Below are 22,256 nucleotides of genomic sequence, written 5' to 3'. Positions count from 1 at the left end.
CGGCAAACGAAAGATCTCAGAGGGGGAATCACCACAGAACTTCTTAAAGAATATGACATGAAAAGCATCATGTATGCGAGCACGCGGAGGTAGAATGAGACAATATGCAACTAGGCCAAGTTGCTCAACAACTTGAAAAGGGCCATAGTACCTCGCTGCAATCTTCCTGGCCATCTTCTCTACAATTCCTGCCGTTGTGCGATGTTGCAGCCTCAGCCAAACCCAATCGCTAACTGCAAACTGCACATCATGGTGCCTATCATCATAAGATAGCTTCATAGTATCCTGAGCCTGGCGCAAGCGCTCATGAATCTCTTGCAAAAACACATCAGGTCTTGTAGCTGCTTATCAACTGCTGCCACTCGCGCTACGTCTGGTTGATAGGCGATCAATTTAGGCGGTGACCAGTCCTATACCACCTGAAAGGGAGTAGTCTTCAATGAAGTTTGGAATGACATGTTGAAACAATATTTGGTCCATGGCAACTAGCATAGCCAACTACGTGATCGATCCCCTGCAGGACAATGCAGATAAACACCCAAAATCCGGTTTGTCACTTCTGACTGCCCATCCGTTTGAGGGTGAAATGCAGAACTGAACTGAAGCTTGACCCTAATGAGTTTAAAAAGCTCGGTCCAAAAAGCACTCGTGAAAACCAGATCACGATCGCTGATAGTAGAGCAAGTAATACCATGTAATCTAACGATTTGATCAAAGGAAGCTTGAGCTACTGTCATACCCATATAAGGATGTCCCAATGCAATGAAATGGGTGTATTTAGAGAACCGGTCCACCACCGTCAGCACCACTGATTTGCCAAACACCCTTGGAAACCCTTAGACAAAATCCATGGTGATGTCTGCCCAGAGCACCTGCGGTATCTCCAATGGCTGCAGAGTCCAGCGGGGTGAAGATCTTCAATCTTATTGCGTTGGCACACTGTACAACCGAGGCCGAAGTCCCGAACCAGCTTAGTGGCATGTGGGTCGAAGAATGACACGCGCAGACGGTGCAAGGTCTTTTGAACCCCTTCATGACCTATTCCGTGTGCTACCATCAAGATCTAAGGCCACAATGTTGATGAATTCGGCAAGAAGATGCGACCTTTATGGAGAACGAAGCCATCCACCAGGGACCAGGCTGCCCCGTCTGTGCCTACCATAATCTCTTCCTTCTTGGTCAGTACCTCCAGAAGAGTGGCTTGCTTCCTGCTGCACCTCCTGGAATAATGCAAATTTGAGTGTTGATATTGAATTAATATGACACTTGTCTTCATCCTGGCGTGACAACGCGTCGGCTGTCGCATTTTGTCTCCCTGGCCAAAACTCCACCGTGAAATCATACTCGAAAAGTTTGCTGACCAACGTATGCTGCAAAATCATCGAGAGTCGCTGATCCAAGATGTACTTCAAGCTATAGTGGTCAGTGCGAACCACGAACGGCTAGCCCTAGAGGTAGGGTCTCTAATGCCACACTGCCTTCACCAAGCCAATGAGTTCTCACTCATAGGCAGCCAATTTGGCGTGTTGAGGAGCAACAACACGGCTGGAAAATGCAATCGATCCGCCGCCTTGATGAAGGATCGCCCCAAATCCTAACCCAGACACGTCACAATCAACAACGAAGGGATGTTCAAAATCTGGCAATTGCAGGGCTAGCCCCTCCATGAGAGCTCGTTTGAGTGCTGGGAACGCATGATCTGCTTCCCCTGTCCACACGAACGCCTTCTTCTTCAGTAGTTGCATCAAGGGCCGAGCCATCACGCCATATTCTTTGATGAATTTGCGGTAGTAGCCTGTGAGGCCGAGGAAGCCTCTGAGAGCGCGTACTGATCCCGACGTCGGCCATGCCTGAACCACCTTAACCTTTGCTGGATCCATGGCAACACCTTGGTTGGACACAATGTGGCTGAGATAGGATACCTGTTGTGCCCCAAATAAGCATTTAGACTTCTTTAATGCCAGTTGATGCTCCCTCATCTGACAAAAAACCGTGCGGACATGCTGTAGATGTTTTGACCATGAGGCACTGTAGATTAACATGTCGTTGAAGAACACGAGTACAAATCGACAGATGAAGGACTTGAGGATATCATTCATAAATGCTTGGAATGTTGATGGCACATTTGTGAGCCCGAACGACATAACCAAGAATCCATAATGCCCGTGGTGTGTGCGAAAGGTGGTCTTCTCAATGTCTGGAGGATGCATTAGGACCTGGTGGTAGCTACTCTGCAGATCCAATTTGGTGAAGAAACGTGTGCCCTTCAACTCATCAAGAAGCTCGTCGATAACCGGAATCAGAAACTTGTCCTTCACTATTTTGGCGTTCAGAGCTCTATAATCAACGCAGAAACGTCACGAGTCATCATGCTTCCGCACCAGGAGAACGGGCAAAGAGAATGCCGACATGCTCTACCTAATGATCCCTTGGTGCAACATCTCCTCACATTGGCGTTCGATCTCATCTTTAAGGAGTTAAGGATACCGATTTGGGTGGACCGCAATTGGCGCAGTCCTTGGCAGCAAGTGAATGCGATGGTCGAAACGTCGATGAGGGGGAAGATCTTGTGGTGCTTCAAAAACATCCGCAAACTCGGCGAGTAGCAAACAAAGGAGGTCATCTTATTGTAGTGCGTGTAGACACGACACCGGTGTGGCCTCCATGCCGGTCCACTGTACATGATCATTGTGCCAAAATGACATTGACAATCGCTCAAAATCCCACAAGATTGGGCCCAATGTGCGCAACCACTGCACATCGAGGACCAACTCATATCCTTCCAGGGGTAACAGGTACAATGTGATGGAAAAAGACTCGCCACTAATATGTACTAGTGTTGTCTTGCATATACCGGTGCAAGGAAGGCGATCTCCGTTTGCAACCCCCACCATGAGGCCCAGCTAGGGCAGCGACATCAGGCCGAGGCGTTGTGCTATTTGATCAGCCACAAATGAGTGGGTGGAGCCAGAATCTACCAGAGCTCGCAAGGTCTGGCCAAGGCCAACAACGTCGATTGCTAAATGCATCGCTTGTCTTGAGGCAATACTAGTGATAGTGTGCATCAAAATTTCTAGGCCCTCATCTGATGATTCATCATCGTGACCAGCAGTTTCATCAATCTCTAGTAGATATGCCCTTCATGGAACAACGCTGCAAATGTTCCTTAATTAGAGAACTTCTCTGGGCAGTTGAAGCATAGGCCTTTGAGGCAGCTCTTGGCCATCTCCGCCGGTGACAAACGGGAGAACCGTGTACCAGGCGCCAGGGCCACACGTGGCTATTCTATAGATGGAGACACTAATGGCGAAGCAACATGAATAGGAGCCCCCTTCCTAGGTGCTATCGTGGACAATGTACCGTGCCCCATCGGAACAGCTCGCGGCGGGTGTGTCAGACGCTGGCCCGTGCATGTTTCTTCTTCATCCAGTTCCAAGCATCGGGCAAAGGCCCGAGCCAGATTCATGGCGTCCTCCAATGTCGATGGCCATTGCAATTCAACGTCAGTTCGAAGGGGATTGCGAAGGCCTGCCATGAAGATGTTTACTTGCTACAACTCTATGACATTGTCGCATCTAGATAGTAGCATCAGGAGTTGCTCTTAATATTCCTCCACAATGCCCGTGCGACGCAGGTGCATTAGCTCTCCAAACGGGTTGCTATGGATCGGTGGTCCGAAGCGGCTGTTGACGAAATCAATGAACTATGGCCACATCGGGACACCCCTATTGTGTTCCAATCGATAATACCATTGGCTAGCCGCTCTCGACATGTGAAAGGAAGCCAACCAGACTTTCTCGTCCTCCGGATTGCGCTGTGCGAGGAAGAACTACTCGCAACGGTGGATCCAAATGATTGGATCATCCTTGCCGTTGTAGTCCAGGAATCGGAGTTGGACATGCGCTGCTGGGCGAGCAATGTGGATACCAGCGTTTCCGAGCTGCTTGCATTCATCATCCCTCTGGCCAGAGCTTCCAACATCGCCCACAACTGAGCCGCCTGCTTCCTAAGCAATCTGCTTGCTCTGCAGGTGGTTGACGATGACATTGAGCGAAGAAAATTATGACATTGAGCGAAGAAAACTATGTTTGCATGTTGGAGATTTCACTGTTGTGGCGGTCAATGGCGAGAAGTATCCGATCAACCTTGGACGTGACATCGACCAAGGTCATAGGATCGCCCATGATTGATACCAAAGATGATATGGCTAGGATTGTGGAGCACACTCTCCCTTGCTAGAGGCTCTGAGCGGCAGATTAGATAGAACTTAGACTTTATTCATTGATTCCAATTCTAAACGTCCGGCACCCTTTAATAGAGCCCATGCTTACAGATAAACACAACCCAAATCTAAATCAACTAACAAACTCTATCTCCAACTAATGTTGCTAACTAACTCAAGCTAACAAACTATATATCTAATTGATTCACTATTTATCCGATGAAGACTCCTGCCGCGCCTCCCCTTTCTGTGCCAAGCCCACCTGTTGTCGTCTCCTGTACGTCCGCCCAACAAAAGCATCCACAACAATAACTTCAGCAATGCAGACTTGCTTCTCATTTAGTTAAACCAAATAGTGTACATTCCGCAAGATCAATTTTCTCCAGAAATTCACAGTTTTGGATTGGCACAAATCATGATTTTGTCAGACAAATCTGTAGGAGGGAAAAAATCCTTTCTACTCCAAGGTCACATGCAATGTTATTGGCTTATAACTTTACACTTGAATCATCTTCAGATCACATGCTGCTGATATTGTTGTATGTTGTAAGCTCTTTTAAAGAACTAAACGTTGTTCTCAAACCCTTAACTATTGCAGGCAAAACAGGTCTCCATACAGGGTATTTGATGTTGAACGAAGAAGAAATTGAATCCATGTGAAGGTTAAACATTTATATGATATCTTAATTCTGAAGAAACTCCATCTAGGTTGAGGTTCAACATGCATATGTTAAGCATCCTTGTTTTTCCTGAATTCTTCAGAGTATTTAATGTTTGTTTGATTACATTCATTTTATGTAATTGGGAATGCTCGAGACATGTCACTGGCACTGCTAAGATTATGTTTTGTCACTGGATGTAAGAGAATAGTTAATAGTCTTGAACATAGACTACCGATTTTTTGCAAATTGCGATGCACAATTCAAATGATTTTCTCAACAAGCATAGTTTCATAGAACTGGCAATGCCGCCATTGTATGTTTCTGAGCTTAATGTTTAGGCACACCAATATGTATTGTGCACCTCGCAATCACACAAACTGAATTTCTATGTTCCTGCCTTTTCACTTCCAATTAGAAGTGGGGTTGGAGCGGGAGGATAGATATCAATTGACATATTTAGGAACCGTTGCAATGCATGGTCACTTTGATTTAAATAGTTAAAAAAAATTACTTTTAAAGCACTAGGAGTAGAATCTTTACTGGTTATGGCCACATTTTAGAAAGGAGCAGAGCATTGCAAAACTTTGATGAGTTTTTGAAGCTCTAAGCTGTGTAAAATTATAGAGACATGCAAATATCTGCATCATATAGTACTGACATGTCACTCCAATTCTTGCTGTATGAGGTGGTCATCAGTGGAGAAAGAGCTAATGATGTCCTATGAAACTGTCTATAAGTTGTTCTGATGGATGCAATGAGATCTTAGTACAGGCGATCTTAAATTCATGTCGCAAGTTTTTTGTTTGAGGCCTACTGGCATTGAATTTACTCCAAATTCAGTTCTCAATATCTGAATCTCTATATTTGATGACTCTTGGTTTAGTCCACAATGAGCTATAGATTTCTATTGAAGTATGTGGGACCACCAAGCAAGGCACTTCTTTGTGTTTTGTTAATAACCTTTCGATCTAAACATATATTCTTTCAATGTTTGTTAATGCAGATGTGGCTAACTACGAGCATTTCACTATTTGCTATAACATATGCTGAATTAGTTGTACACATATTTTATCTGTTAAAAAATATTATCTATGAAGATAATTAGCTTCAGTGGTACGTATAGACATTTAATTAGCTTCCGTGGTACGTATGAAAATAATTAGCTTCCTAGCATGGAACGCCCAGCAGTTGGGACAGTGCATACGTAATCACATTCCGAGACGATTCATCGAGCCAATGAGCTCCAGCTTTCCAACCGAGCAAGGCAACATGCCAGCCGCGAGGATTTGGAAACTTCCGAAATGACTCATCAACGGCCCCACCCTCTTGCCTTCTCTTCTCTTCTCTCACTGACGATCTAGCCCCACATGTTTCCTGGGCCGTTTGTCAGACACACACGCGTCATCCGCACCCCGCTTCTCCCCTAGCCCAAGTGCCCAACGCCGCACTCCTTGTCCTCCTCCCATCTCACCGCGCTAAGGCTCTCCACCTCCCCCTCCTCCTCGTCATCGTCCTAGCACTCCGCCTCGCCGCCAGAGGGGTCTTCACAGCGACGTCAAGCCCTGGCATAGGTGCTTTCAACCCCTCCCGTGGTGATGATCTGATCTGTCGGCCTCGGCCCCCCTTCTCCTTCCTCCTTCCCCCAAACCCTAGGTTGCACGTGACTCTGACCTGACGGCCGTTTTTGGTTCCGTGTGTCAGCTAGGGCGTTCCTGCACAAGGGGTTCCTGTCGGACGCGAAGTGCAACCACCTGATCGTGCTGGTGAGTGAGGGCGGCTGCTACTCGATCTGATTGGTGACTGGCTAGATTGTCTTGTGATAGTTTGGTGTGGTTGATTGATTCGGTGCTTGGTTTTTCAAGGCCAAGGACAAGCTGGAGAAGTCAATGGTGACGGACAACGAGTCTGGGAAGAGCGTCCAGAGCGAGGTGCGCACTAGCTCCAGCATGTTCCTCGAGAAGAAGCAGGTAACACACTGGCTAATTTCACTCACTTTTCTGTTGATGATCGTCTTGGAGGTTGGACTAATTAGCTGCTGGAATGTCCCTCTTTTAGATTCGGTGCTTGTGTGAGTGATGAAATAGTGGAAGGGAATACTAGATTGCTACGTAATATTTGTGACTTATGTTGATGGTGATTTGTGGGTGAATGCAACTATATGCAGGATACTATAGCTCTAGTGTGCATATTTTATGACCTTCTATTTTTCTTGTGCGGATGTGGTTATGCTCTTGCTAACATTACTAAATATGTTAATTAGTTCTGGTGTTCATACTGAAATTTCATTCTGAATTTCACTTTCTGTAACTGATAACCACATAGCTTAACTAGTTACATACTTGTGCGTTGCAACAGGGACCGAATATTTTTACGATCTACCATGTGTCGCCATCCGGTTAATTAGCCTCGCAACAATCAACAAGCAAAAACCATAGCTTCTATAGCACCACGTGCAGCTCAAGCCCCAACACAACCTCGATGAGCAATGACACATCTGCTGGCACGCACTACATCGTGCACCACTTCAAGGAACACAAGAAGCACACCGGCATATTGGATAGCATAGCACATCCCGATGGAGTGCCAAAAACGTGGCCACATCACAGCAAGCGACCTGAAGGTACCTGAAAAGTTGTCAGTGACCCAATGCAGTTTGTAGAGTACTCAAGTAATTCGAGACTCTGAAAACTGAAATTCCCATTTCTTCTTCATCTACGATTTATGTACATAAGAGATTACGAGAGTCAAACCTGAAGGTTGCACTACGAGAAGAAAGTTTTAGCACTGAAATTCCCAATTCGGATGGATTTTCCATGTGACACTCTTTCTTCTCCCAAAAACAGTTGAGCAGATGAGACACCACATTTGCACAAAGTTTAGCCTTCAAGAATATTGTCATAGGGACTAATATGTTTATCAAGAATATATGTTAGTATGTCTTATAATGCAATATATGAAGAAGTCACCGTAGCTAGAATAAAGTTTGATTAAATTGGAGTAGTCCCAAAAGAATTGACATCACTGAAAGGTCCAGTGCAGAGGAGTTTGCACTCACCGGAGTATTGTACATAGAGGCTGATAATCTCACCGGATAGTCCGGTGCTCTGTGTGTTGAACTCACCGGAGTATTTCTGACAAATGAGAGAAGACTGATGATCTCGCTGGATAGTCCGGTAATCTGCACATGATAACACCAGAGCATTTCTTGCAAAGAAGAACGAGAGTGCAGAAGACTGAAGATCAACTCACCGGAAGGTCCGATGCTTGGTTTGTGCACACCGAAGTATAGCACCAGATCATTTCTTGCAGAAGCGATTGGAATTGTTGAAGAATAAAGATTAAGTCGCCGGATGGTCCGGTGATCACAGAGATGAATGCATTGAAGTATGTTACATAGATAGGCTGCAAAGGCTCAGATGGCTCAAGATAACTCACCAGAAGGTCCGGTGATGGATTTGAAGGCACACCAAATTGTATAGTATTCACAGAGGTTTTGAGTGGAGTTTCAATTACTAGTTTTTGAGTTTTTACTCATCGGATGATCTAGTGTTAGTACTGTTCTGACCGGATCAATCGGTGTTAATAGCTTTTCTAAGCAGTTGGAAAAATAGCTAGTTGGCAGGTTTGAGACTATAAATACCACTTCACTCGGTCATTTGATATGTGGCGTGCTACTGAAGTCTAAAGGAAGTTTATATACACTCGAGAAGATATCTAAACCACCAAAGTGCTTAAAGTGATCATCCAAAGAAATTAAGCACATAATTAGAGAGTGTTTAGTGCTTATAGGTCTAAAGTGAGTTGTAGTTAGGCGTTGCAGCATTGAAAAAGGGATCAAGAAGTGATCATAGCTTGTACCGAGTGGTACGTCGGCGTCTTGGAGTCTTGGTGACTCACCGGTATCTTGGGCCTTAGTGGTTGAAGCTTGTTGACCCACCGACTTGGTGTGGAGTGACGGTAAGATACGTGTATGGGGGACACAGAGACCCTTGCCTTGGTGGCTCAAGCTCCAAAGTGATTACGGCGGCAAGTGACCGGAAGAAAGGCTAGTGGTTAGACTTTGACTTGGTGGCTTGATGACTCATCGTGTTTAAGACTTTGTCTTGGTGACTTGGTAGCTCAAGAGTTGTGATCGAAAGAGACTTGACGACCGGGAGTATATCTTTTGTGGAGCTCTAACGTGAATTAGGGGTGGCATTCATGCCATTGATACCACATGATAAAAATCAATTGTGTTAAGTTTGTCTCTCTACCTTATTTATATTTTCGTATTTACATACTTGCAATTTACTTTGCTAGAGTAGGTTATAATCTTTTTGAGTGGTAGAGTAGACACACTAGATAAATCTAGAGCACATTTAGATAGAAATTGAGATAGATTTATCTTGCGAAGTTTTTAGTGACAATTTGGTTTAACTTTCTAAGTGTCCTAATTCACCCCCTTTAAAGATGTCACCGTTCCTCACACCGCTAAGAACCGACACTGATAGTCGGTATTAGTGCTGGTTCATGTTACAAACTAGCACTGATGTACAAGTGCTGATTCTAGCCATGAATTTTGATCGATCCTAGTTTTAGTTCGCCCTCATGTCCGGCTCCAGAGATTTTTTTCTCGGCTCTCCCTCTGTCTTATCTCCTACACCACATCTCTCTCTATCTCTCTCTCTCTCTCATCACCTCCCCCACCGACCTCCTCCCCACCTAGCTCCTCCCCTGCCTCCTCCTCCTCCCCTCGCAAGATCCATGACGAGATCTAGCAGGGATCCACAGTGGGATCCAGCCATGGATCTAGCTAGGGGTATAGATAGCAGCCGTCGAGTTGGGGTTGGGAGCGGACAACGAGTTGGAGACGCGGCATGTTCTGTGGCGGCGGACTTCGTGTCACCATATCTGGATGTGCGTATCGTCAAGCTAGCGGAGGACGTCGAGCTGGGGCCGGCAGTGGACGGTGAGCTCGAGCGGATGGCAACGCACGATGAGAGGCGATATATGAGCGCCGCCATGGAGATCACATGCTGAGTGCTTGTCGGGCATCGTGCGCAACGACCACGATGTCCTCTAATATGCAAGCCCTTCGCGGCGTGGGCGGCAACGGGGTGGGGTAGTTCGTGCAGGACGGTGTGTTCGGTTAGGTCCACAACTACGACCTAAGCTCCATGACGGCTAGCGGCGTGGCGACGTGCTCGAGTGGCTTCGGCTCAAGCGGCTTCAGTTCAAGCATTTACTTGAGCTCAGATTCTTATTTTTTTTTGTTTTTAGAAAACTGTTTCACTGTCTGGTTCACAATCGACAATAATAGCGCTCAACTTTCACTGCCAGAAGCAAAACCGGCAGTGAAGACTAGTTTGCAACTGACAGTGTTAGCCTAATCTATAGTAGTGAAATCACAGACGTTGGTGGGATTTGGTGTTGAAGACAACTACGATGCTTTGCTTCGGGCTCCAGATCCAGTGAGAGGAACACTAGTTTGGAGGAGATCTTCTAATCATTGGTGGAGGTCTTCATGATTTACAACCTTGTGAACACGGTAGAGATGATAGTTAGACCCGTGAGTTCTGCGCCGAGTAGGTACGAATTCGACTGCTAAATCTCATCCACGGGTCTATCGAGTCGAGTACCTAAATGTAGCGGTTGCCCATGGGTTTGTACTTGCGCCCGTGGGTGCCCACAAGTCACCTGAATAACATCTGATCTCTCTGGCGCAGCCCGTAGATCCCAACCCAGCCCAGCTCAATGCCTCAATTGGCCGGCCGAAACCCTAAATGGTCGGGTCGCTGCCGCCACTCCCTGTCTCCTTGACTCCCATTCGCGATTCGCCTGACTCGACCGAACGCCTGATGCGCCAGTACGCCACCGGCCACTCCCATTCGCAAGCTGCAAGCGCCACCGCTGCCACGCATGATGCGCATGCCCAGTCACCCACAAGCCTCGTCGTCTGCCAGATCCAGCCTCCTTCGGCGGTCTGGCCTCGCCGTCCACAGATCCGGCCTCCTCCGGCCTCGTCGTCTGCACCGCTTGCGAGGTCGCTGGTATCGATTTTCCACTCTTCTGCTTCCATAGCCAGACAGCCATCTCTCCATCGCCAGGAACTGCCGCATGTGTCTCGTCGAGGTCGAGAAGTCGCCCAAGCCCGTCGCTTTTTGCGCCATGACCGCGCTCCCAGGTCAGTCACTGGCACTCATGCACGCCGACGCATTTCCTCGTGGTTTTCTCATTCCTGCAAGTTGTTCTGAGGTTCGAATTGAATCATGTTGTCAGTGCTGCCCCCTCCGACAAATCTCCAATCCGCCAACTCGACAAGCCACGGCGCCGATCCCTAGAGGACAAAGTTGTATAAGCATTTTGCTGGCACTATATCGTGCACCACTTCCAGGAACACAAGAAGCACACCGGCATATTGGATAGCATAGCACACCCTGATGGAGTGCCAAAAACGCGGCCACATCACAGCAAGCGACCTGAAGGTACTGAAAAGTTGTCAGTGACCCAATGCAGTTTGTAGAGTACTCTAGTAATTCGAGACTCTGAAAACTGAAATTCCCATTTCTTCTTCATCTACGTTTTATGTACATAAGAGATTACGAGAGTCAAACTTGAAGGTTGCACTACGAGAAAGAAAGTTTTAGCACAGAAATTCCCAATTCGGATAGATTTTCCATGTGACACTCGTTCTTCTCCCAAAAACAGTTGAGCAGATGAGACACCACATTTGCACAAAGTTTAGCCTGCAACCGTACTTCATAAGCTTGTCAACATGAGTATCTGGTCGACTACAAGGCCACCATTGTTGGTAATACTTTATCTTATCCCAAGTTCCATTATTTAGGCGTTTATGGGCTGGTACTGAGATAGTATATGGGAATTGTATTAAAAAAACCGATCAAAAAAGGCGAGCGGCGGCGCCGCAACGCATAGCTGTACGCCTCGCCGGATCCACCTTGCCGCGTAGCCAGGTAGTACGTGCGCCCCTAATGCACTGAACAACCGGCAGCAATCCTGCACAATTACAAATAAAAAACGAAAAAGAATCGCTCAGAAGCAACTGCGCAAATGAATCTTAGCAAAAACGATCAAGGTCTCAAGGAATAAGCGAATTGGCTCCAGAGAATCAATAGGGTCGGGCGGGCGAACCTGGTTCTTGATTTATCCGGCGGCGATGTGGTCACTCCACTTGAAGTCCACGTCGATGCTCGGGGAGACGAGCGTCATAGAGGAGCACACCAGATCCCGACGGACGTTGGGCCCTGCAGCGAAGACGTGGGCCCTGGTGCCCACCGTTGCCGCCATCTATGATGATAGAGAAGCACGTGGCTGAGGTGGGAGACGAGATGGACAAGCACAGATCGGGGAGGACGGCATCGCTGCAGTCGAGTTCGAGGGAGTGACGGCGGGGGTTGCGGGCTTGGGGATGTTGCGAGAGGGATTGCAATGGAGAGAGAGGGGAGAGGGGGAGGGGCGGATGCAGGCTGCGGTGGCGCGCGGATTGTGCCGAGGAGCGGGATTGGGGTAGGGCGAGACGCGCGGAGACTGGAGCAGAGGGACAACTAGCAGCGAGCAATGGAGGGGGGAGTGGGGTTGAACAACGTGGAATGGCAGGACGCCCTGCTTTGGTTGCTGGAACATTTTTTAAGTAGCAGAGATAGAGTAATTTTTGGTTTTTTTCCACGAAATCGCATTGTTTTTTGTAAGTATTTAGATTTGTTGAAGGCTGGACTGCTTTGATCATCTATAAATGTAGTTATCCAGAGATAAACATCAAGGATTTACATTTTTTATTGAATCTGTTTGCCTGGGTTGCTAAGTTTTGAAAATTTGTTCTTCCATACCATGGTTCAATTGCTTATATTTCAACTGTTTCCAATTTATATATGCCACTTCTCTCTTTTTTTTATGATTAAAAGGAAGATGCATAAGCAGGCACACCACTACACACATGCACACCACATGCGAATGCACCCCTTATTACATGTCTAGAGACATATATGCCATCGTGGTCATGTGTTTAAAACACTGAACGCTACCTGCACTATATACTGCCTGAAACACTACACCTTGTCCATATCTTATTAGTTTCCAAGGCCTCTTTGTATAACATGTTTGCTAAATTAAGAATTTAAGTTACATAAAGTTAGTTCATTTCCATTTAGGCAAGGTTTAATTCGTTTTCCTGGTGGCTTAACTATATTGCTATATACCAGTACTTCATTGGTGTGCACATATGAGCGTTGTGAATTGCAGAGTACTATAAAATCACAATGCATCTATACACGGAATGACAACTGATCGTTTGTTGCTACTGAGTTTTGTCTTCTCTCAAATTTCTGGTCATATGGGATATGTTGCATTTTTCCCGAGTGCAATATTTGGTGCCCTGAGGTACCACATTGCCGATCAGGATGTCTCACTGTTTCCAAAAAAAGGATCCAAAAAAACATGAATGAAATACATATAATGTTGTGTACACTTGCAAATTTGCAACGTTCAGTTCATGCGTACCATAGAGAACCAAAAAAGGACAAGGAATACATCTGATATTACATCAGTGCATAATACCAGTGTGCTAAATCTAATCTATGAGTTTGACCATATCTTCACAACGTGATATTGTACTACATCTATGATGTTATTTTAGATTTTGGAACAACGCATCATGCACCTCTCACAGTTTTCACAAATGAGATGTTGTACCCTTTCTGGCCCGAAGCAAATTCCTTCTCTTTTTTCTTCCACTTCCCAATATTCTTCATTAATTTGAGCATTGGCTTTTTTTTGTTGGATCTGTGAAAAGTATGACAAAAACGTGATTTATCATGTTTTGCAGCTTTTGTTGATCATTTCATCTCTATGTATTGTTATCTTATTGAATAGATGTTTTTTTGAGCTACGCTGAATCATGTTCCCTCTGTTCATTCTCAAGCTTCTTACCTTGATCGTTCAGGAGTTAGGACTTGCCAGTTGAACCTGAGATATTCCCCCAGGTTCAGAATATTGGACACACACACACACATAATCTTCCTTTCTTGAACAGGGACTTCATAATAATTTTAGTTGTCTACACTTGCTTTCAGATCAGTTTGACCAATAAGACATGCTTATTGTTAGCATGTATTCACATTTGAGGTGCCATGACACATGTGGAATTAGTAAAACAGTATACAAACCTTATCTGCTGACTGGCGACAGTTACCTCTGTACAGACTACAAAATGTAACATCAATATATTAACTGAGCTGTTCAATTTGGCAGGATGAAGTAGTTACAAGAATAGAGGAGAGGATATTTGCCTAGACATTTCTTCCACTGGGTACCCTACAAGCTTAAATTAAATTAATGCAGTATTACCTAATGCAGTTAAACCGGTAAAGGGCGACGCCCTGCTGTTCTTCAGTCTCCACCCTGATGCAACAACAGAGTCTGACAGCTTGCATGGGAGCTGCCCTGTCATCGAAGGCCAGAAGTGGTCTGCAACTAAATGGATCCATGTGAGGTCGTTTGACCTCCCTGTCAAGCAGGTGGGTTCCTCTGACGGATGCGAGGACGAGAACGTCCTCTGTCCCCAGTGGGCGGCGGTGGGGGAGTGCGCCAAGAACCCTAACTACATGGTCGGGACCAACGAAGCACCTGGCTTCTGCCGGAAGAGCTGCAACGTATGTGCGCAGTAATCTATTAATCCACTGTCTGATAAGTGACATGGCACGTTACTAGTCATTGTCCAGTACCAGGGTGTATATAGGACTGAGCATAGCGTGTATGACCTGGAAGAAGGAATTATAAGAGCTATCCATCACCTATAGACCCCTGAAAATTACAGCTAGAACTCATGTCTTGTTCAAACTGGCGGACGATTACCGAATTCAGTGGAGCAATCTAATCAATGGCGACGGATCGAGCAACCTTGTTTCCTTCAATTTGTGTGATCAATTGTCTTTTGGTGAAACAAGAGGGGAGTTTGGGGTGAGGGTGTGCTTGGTGGTGTCTATATATATGTATATATACCAATGATGTTTGGTGTCCCTTTACTTGTTGAGCTGTTCAATTCCTCACTGAAATTAAAAAAAAAATTATGGCCTGTGGTTATGTGAACCAATCTACCAAACGAAATAACTTTGCTTTTATGTTCGTAGCTGTTGGCTGCAGAAACATATGCACATTGCTGACACGCATCAGAATAGTTCCTGTTCCCCCATTTTCATTTGAAGTTCTGTAAACTTGCATTCAACTCCCAGTTGGTACATGCTCATACAAGAGAAGTAACCAAAGCAAAGAGAAAGAGGAAATCAGTCAAATCACTGCCCATTGACATGCATCATCACAATGAATTCACAAGCAAACACACATCACAATCTATCAACCTTGAGCTTTCTTCGCCGGCGGCGGCGATGGCAGCTTAGCGGCGACGACGCCGTCGTTGCCTGCCAGCGCCCGGTACTTGTCCTTCCTGGTGAGGCTGGTGCACTCGTAGGAGAGCGTGGCGGCGATGAGCCTCTGGATGTAGTTGGCCACCTCGTGGCTGGTCTTGCCGCCGGCGCAGGTGAGCTCCGACGGGAGCTTGCTGAGGAACGTGACGACGTAGACCGGGCTCGGGTTCATGAAGAAGTAGAAGGGATCCATCCCCTTCCACCCCCTCGCCGTCGTGCCGTGGAACATGCTCATCCGATTCTCCATGGCCACCGGCACCACCTCGTCCGTGAGCTCCGCGAATAGCGCCGAGAACCGCAGCAGGAACGGCTCCCGGCTCGTCGTCCCCTCGGGGCAGATCACGAGGTCGCCCTCGGCCAGGAGCTCCCTGATCATGGCCGCGTCCGTGGCGCGGTCCCGCGTCAGCCGCACCGTCCTGATCGGCGACAGGAACTCGGAGAGCCGCGACAGCGAGTAGGTCACCGCCGCCACGGGCCGGCCGAGCGCGGCGGAGAGGAATATCGGATCAAGCAGCGTCCGGTGCGAGCAGGCGAACAGCACGCCGGACCGGCCCGCGGCACGCTCGGCTCGCGGTGGCGGCGGGGCGCCGCGGACGAGGACGCGCACGCCGAGCGCCCAGAACGCGTAGTACACGAGCGGCATCGGCAGCAGCGCGCCCGCCGCGATGCGGAGGCAGGCGAGCGCGAAGCCGACGGGGAACCACAGCACGACGAGCAGTGCGACCAGCGGCGTCGGGCGGCGCACGAGGCGGCCGTCGTGGAAGATGATCGGCCGGGGAAGCTGGTCCATGCCCACGGGCTCCACCGGTGCCCGCGGTACGATGTAGGCCTCCTGCCATGCCATGCAACGCGTAGCCCCCACACCCGCGTTAATGGCCAATCAAGAGGACGTGGTCTCACCATTAAAAACCACACTACTACTAGTACTAGTGCATTAAAGGGGTGCACAGCTACCACGTAGGGCATCGATTAGCATAACGCCACATTTAGTATCATCATATGAACTTGTATTATGATCATATGTACTTCTTTCTTAGGAGTAATGTAAGGACGTTTGGAAAATGAGAATTTCGTAGGATTCCTTGTTTCCTATCAAACTCTTGCGAAATTTATACGAAAGTTTTGAGTTCCAAACAGTACCTAAGTGGCTAAGTGCAGATCATAAGCCATGACAACTTATCACATTTATGCTCAATTGTTCATGGCTCCTAAATGCATATTTTCTCACTATTTCAATACCCTATTTGGGAAAGAAATGGACTCTGTAGGTAGAAGAGCAATTCGTCTAGACATCACTGTGGCATGGGAAATCCCAGGACAGACAGCCAACAGTAGCAGCAGTACCAGTTCATCACTCTTCTGTTCTTTCGACCCAGCTAGCTCACTCCAGCTAGTAAATTAATATGGTTAGTTAGACGCACCTAAAAGAGCAGTAGCAGTAGTGCAGATAATAATACTAATAACTGGTTTAGTACTACCTAGTAACCCAAAGTAATAAAGCTGCTCACAATAAGCTAAATCAGTTGTTTAACTGGTTAGCGCACGAGTTGAGTTGAGTTGAGTTGAATTACTCGTTTGGTTGTGTCTTCTGGTGTACGTGTCTATTTCGAGTTGAGATTATATTGTCATTCTGAGATTGTATGTCAGCTTTCTTTTAAATCACGCTGTTATGAGGTTGTTTTTGGGTCCAATTCACTTATAAACTGATCAATTCTCTTCTTTTATAAAAATATCGGTAATACTCTTGCCGTTCTTTAAAAAAAAGCTAAGCCAGCAAGACATGCCATAACGCTCGCCTGATGTATATACCAAAAAGATTAAGCGCATTTAAGGACCAAATTGGTTGGAAGCTAAACTTCGCCACAATTTGCTTAGGCGTATCGCAGACAAGTGTTTGGTTGCTAGCCACAACTTAAGCACGCGTAACTCTTTTCAGTCGAGTTATGTTTGTCATACGCGCACGTGAAGTAGGGGTGAGCGGCAAGGTTCCCTAACGCGAACATAAGTTGGTCCTTAACCAAAAAACACTCCTTTTATTTTCCTTAACCAAAAACACAGTTTAATTACCGGGCAAAGATGTGAGCCAACCAGACATTATATTTCTCTCTTTATTAGTACTGGTAGTTGTGGCTTGTATCTTTTTCTTGCCTGGGGTCATACGTAAGATGTGAGCAACCAACCAACCAACCAACCTTGGGTGCTCTACACGGACAAAATGAAGACCGAAATTAGCAGTGCAGCTAGAAAAAGAAACATAGATTGCCTTTGATTAAGCAACTATGGTAGACCGTTTAGGTCGGTAGGGAGAATGGGATCCGAATTCTCAGAGCTTATAGTGAATTTGAACTAAATTCTTCAAAATTCGTGGAGCAGTTTGCTTTCGAACATAAAGATCGTTAAAACTCCTCTGAGCATGGTAAATTCGTAGAGAATTGTTAGTTTACGCTAAGATTAATATTGTCTAGCATGTAGTGAGAAATTCGAAGGATTTTATGCTTTATTTTCTTTCTTTCTTTGTGCCAGCCAGTGTGCCATCACCTACATGTTATCTTGAATTTTATGGCACATGCAAAAACCACCCCTGGCTGCGAACACATGCTCGATCGGCACCACATAGATTCAGTGTCTTGTTTTGGTGCGGTGCCCTTTCATGCACTGCGCCTGCAAGCTAGAGTACAATATTCACTTCGTTGCCAATAATCTTCCCAACTTGATTTGGAAACCCATGCATCCAATTATCGCAAAAAAAAAATGGCTATGTTTGGAACGTGAGTATCTTACATGAATTCACAATGATCAATAGTCACACATGGGTTTCTTTCGCAAAATGATTTAATTCTTATAAAAATCAGGAAATTTTCCTACGCCTCAAACAGTAGTGCCTTTTTTTTCTCTCTTATTCCCATAAAAGAAAAAACTGTTAGACCGAAACTCTTTTAGAAAGAAAAACAAATGTCTACCCCTTTCTTAGAAAAATAGAAAGAAAGGTGCTTAGCGACCACTTAGAGGTTCTAACCATGGAGCACCAAGGTCCAAAAACGCATAGTTTGCATATTTTCAAATTCCCACGTTCTAAATATTTTCGTGGAAACAAAGTAAAGACATATCCTTATTCCTCATAAAAGAGCATCGCTTTGGTTTGCGTGTGTTCAACATGTTTAAACTTTGATCATTGATACTTTTTTAAATATTTTGATTGAACTTCTAAAAATAATATATCTAGATTTCTCTTGAAAAGTAACTTGCTATATTTTGCATATATTTTATACTAATAATTGCCGATCTAATCAGTGTATGGGTGACCATATGACTCTTTTAGAGGGAGGATGTTTGCATATTGCGCCAACGTGCAATACGGCAGTACGGATAATTTAGAGATTAATTGTGGCAACTACCGTACTAACCTTGCACATGGTCATGAAGGGGTAATCGGACTGGCTGTTCCCGAGGCCGACGTCGGGCGCGTCGCCATCGGCGGCAAAGATCTCCCGCAGCGCCTGGGCCTTGCGACGTCCCACGAGCACGCCCCTGCGCGCGTCCACGAACCCCGTGGCGCGCCTGCGCCACGTGGCGAGCTCAGTGCCCGCGACAGCGTCGACACTAAGGCACTCCCTGAGGAACGGCTCGGCCATGACCCTCGGCGTGGCCGTGAGCACCACGCGCCTCTGGGCGCACGCAGAGAACACCCTCCACGCGGCCGGGTGCACGTCGGCGGCGTAGAACCGCGGTAGCACGGCGCGCGCCGCCGACTCGATGTCCGACACCCGGGCGCCCGCCGTGGCCGCGAACACCAGCACGCGCGTGCACGCTGACTCCGACACCAGGACCTGCAGCGCCGCCGCCAAGGGGTACAGGAGCAGCAGCAGCAGCAGACGGGGCACGCCGCCGGCCTCGAACGCTACCAGCGCGTAGTACGGGAAAGCGCTGCGGGAACGGAGCAGCGTGCCGTCCAGGTCCGCGACCACGGCGTGCGCGCTCCGCCCTGACGCGTCGCACTTGTCCACCGTCGGGAACGGTTCCACGCCGGCCGCCGCCGCCGCCACGTCCATCGCGCTCGCTCTGAGCGCACTCTGTGTGCTCTGGTGTGCGAGCTCGAGCTCTGTGGCTGCGCGTGAGCTTGCGAGTGCGTGCGCGCTCGCAGGCGTATATATAGTGGGAGCGAGGTGGGTGTCGAGCTGGGACGTGCGGTTGGTTGGTGAGCGGGAGAGCTGGGCATTAACAGTTATTACACTAGCACGAATTCGCGCTCTGCTGATAATCGCATTGCTAATCGTGATTAACCAACCTTAAGCTACTGATGGCTGCAAGAACGAGTGGCCTAATTTTTGGAGATGGGACATGTGGTCCATCATGGCTGAACGGTGATGTGGCAAAACATAAAGTTGTTTTTTTTTAAAGAGTGCTGCTACGTACGACTGGGTCTTACGACCAGCCGTCCGACAAGCACATCGTGCGTACAGTACCCGTGGGTGCTGTAGCAATGCCTTTGTACACAGAGAATTTCTTTTTTTTAGAAACACTAGTACTTATAGATACATACATATATTTAACAGTATCTACTGAAGTAATAAGTAGAATTTGAATATCGATAAAATCATTATATACGTCTTGCTAAAGTTGTTAATTAGATTATAGTTTTGAGAGTCGGGTGACATAAAGTTTCACAGGTGAAAGTGAGAATAATGATATTTGCTGTGTCAAATTTCAACTTTTTTCGTACTGCTTCAACGTTTAACTTTTCTCGTGGTTGATAATCCTGTTCATAGGCTTAATTCCACGCGAGCTTGGATAGTGAAGGGATGACTACCAGGCATAGTAAAAAAACCGATCCAGGCTCAAAAATCAATCCCATGCCCGCCTGACTGTGAAGCCCGAGCCGACGAGGTTGTGTTTCTTCAGGTCGGATCAGACCAGGTTTGTCGGGTATCAAGTCTAGTTATAAGTACTTACTGAACCACACACAGTTCAACCGGCTGGCTCATTGGTCCGACCACCAAACCAGCAAACTAGGAGCTTAAGCGGTTCGATGACCGGTCCGACTTTTCCTAGATGCTACCAGGGAGAGGTGACACGTCGAAACTTTTCAATTGACTGACAACAATGTGACTTTACATGCTGCTAATCGTGTTGCACATTCCAAGTTTCTATGTTTTAGTCGATGCGGCCCACAATTTTATCTTAGGAATTTTAATCTTTGATTCACAACTTCAACTTCAATCTTATGCCGACCAAATCCACTAGTTTACAGATAAGCGTAATTGCGGGCGTGCTTTCGCCTCTCTTGGTCATCCGTGATTGGACTTCGAGTTGTTTGACGTTAAATGCTTTCCCTTTCTCGTCCTTCTTCCAAATAGCGCATTGGATTTTCACTTTTCCATGTCGGCACACGATGAGTGTAATATATCCTCCCAGACAGCACATTTCATGGACCAACGAACTAATCCGTTTTAATTAAAACATGAGAAACCACATGGACCTGTACGACGGTATTTTGCCACGTATATTCGTAATCTCCATATACATATTCACATATAAAAAAAAAGGAAAGGAAAAAAAAAAGGACCAGATCGTCCTTTTGACTACCGGGCTGACCCGGCTGCCCTTTCCCTTTTCCCCACCGAGCCATCCACCAGAGACGAAGATGCAACCTTTATGGAGAACGAAGCCATCCACCAGAGACCAAGCTGCCCCGTCCGTGCCTACCAGAATCTCCTCCTTCTTTGTCAGTACCTCCAGAAGAGTGGCTTGCTTCCTACTGCACCTCCTGGAATAATGCAAATTCGAGTGTTGATATTGAATGAATATGACACTTGTCTTCATCATGGCGTGACAACGCGTCGGCTGTCGCATTTTGTCTCCCTGGTCAAAACTCCACCGTGAAATCATACCCAAAAAGTTTGCTAACCCACGTATGCTACAAAATCATCAAGAATCGCTGATCCAAGATGTACTTCAAGCTATAGTGGTCGGTACAAACCACTAACGGCTGGCCCTAGAGGTAGGGTCTCTAATGCCACACTGCCTTCACCAAGCCAATGAGTTCGCACTCATAGGCAGCCAATTTGGCGTGTTGAGGAGCAACAACGTGGCTAAAAAATGCAATCGATCCGCCACCTTGATGAAGGATTGCTCCAAATCCTAACCCGGACACATCACAATCAACAACGAAGGGATGTTCAAAATCTGGCAATTGCAGGGCTGGCCCCTCCATGAGAGCTCGTTTGAGTGCTGGGAATGCATGATCTGCTTCCCCTGTCCACACGAACGCCTTCTTCTTCAGCAGTTGCATCAAGGGCCGGGCCATCACGCCATATTCTTTGATGAATTTGCGGTAGTAGCCTGTGAGGCCGAGGAAGCCTCTGAGAGCGCGTACTGATCCTGGCGTCGGCCATGACAGAACCGCCTCAACCTTTGCTGGATCCATGGCAATGCCTTGGTTGGACACAATGTGGCCGAGATAGGATACCTGTTGTGCCCCCAAATAAGCATTTAGACTTCTTTAATGCTAGTTGATGCTCCCTCATCTGACAAAAAACCGTGCGGACATGTTGTAGATGTTTCGACCATGAGGCACTGTAGATTAACATGTCGTTGAAGAACATGAGTACAAATCGACAGATGAAGGACTTGAGGATATCATTCATAAATGCTTGGAATGTTGATGGCACGTTTGTGAGCCCGAACGACATAACCAAGAATTCATAATGCCCGTGGTGTGTGCGAAAGGTGATCTTCTCAATGTCTGGAGGATGCATTAGGACCTAGTGGTAGCCACTCCGCAGATCCAATTTGGTGAAGAAACTGCGCCCTTCAACTCATCAAGAAGCTCGTCGATGACCGGAATCGGAAACTTGTCCTTCACTATTTTGGCGTTCAGAGCTCTATAATCAACGCAGAAACATCACAAGTCATCATGCTTGTGCACTAGGAGAACGGGCTAAGAGAATGCCGATG

The 22,256-nt window shown here is 46.8% G+C and overlaps 2 protein-coding genes and 1 long non-coding RNA gene across 3 annotated transcripts; 1 reads left to right on the top strand and 2 right to left on the bottom strand.

The window, feature by feature from the left end:
* Positions 1–11,416: 11,416 nt before the first annotated feature.
* LOC133903655 (uncharacterized) lies at positions 11,417–12,983 on the bottom strand. The gene is made up of 2 exons (XR_009907318.1): positions 12,016–12,983; positions 11,417–11,880 (listed from the first exon to the last, which is right to left on the bottom strand). It is a non-coding gene; the product is annotated as an uncharacterized LOC133903655 (long non-coding RNA).
* A 173-nt stretch (positions 12,984–13,156) lies between these two features.
* Positions 13,157–14,546, top strand: LOC133903160 (probable prolyl 4-hydroxylase 7). The gene is made up of 2 exons (XM_062344499.1): positions 13,157–13,169; positions 14,236–14,546. The coding sequence occupies exons 1-2, from the start codon at positions 13,157–13,159 to the stop codon at positions 14,544–14,546; spliced, it is 324 nt and encodes a 107-aa protein (XP_062200483.1).
* Positions 14,547–14,858: 312 nt separating this feature from the next.
* Positions 14,859–19,408, bottom strand: LOC133902898 (glycerol-3-phosphate acyltransferase RAM2-like). Its single transcript, XM_062344220.1, has 2 exons — positions 18,707–19,408; positions 14,859–16,134 (listed from the first exon to the last, which is right to left on the bottom strand). The coding sequence occupies exons 1-2, from the start codon at positions 19,349–19,351 to the stop codon at positions 15,232–15,234; spliced, it is 1,548 nt and encodes a 515-aa protein (XP_062200204.1). The 5' UTR covers positions 19,352–19,408; the 3' UTR covers positions 14,859–15,231.
* Between the last annotated feature and the right edge of the window lie 2,848 nt (positions 19,409–22,256).

Source organism: Phragmites australis, chromosome 21 (genome assembly GCF_958298935.1).
Source record: "Phragmites australis chromosome 21, lpPhrAust1.1, whole genome shotgun sequence".
NCBI classification, from domain to species: domain Eukaryota; kingdom Viridiplantae; phylum Streptophyta; class Magnoliopsida; order Poales; family Poaceae; genus Phragmites; species Phragmites australis.
This window is presented reverse-complemented; position numbering and strand designations above follow the sequence as displayed.

Excerpts from the sequence above, each read along its gene's own strand:
- LOC133902898 (XM_062344220.1), bottom strand. The coding sequence starts at position 19,351 with ATGGACGTGGCGGCGGCGGCGGCCGGCGTGGAACCGTTCCCGACGGTG. Across the intron at positions 16,135-18,706 it reads CCTTCATGACCATGTGCAAG|GAGGCCTACATCGTACCGCG; the intron begins GTTAGTACGGTA and ends ATGGCATGGCAG.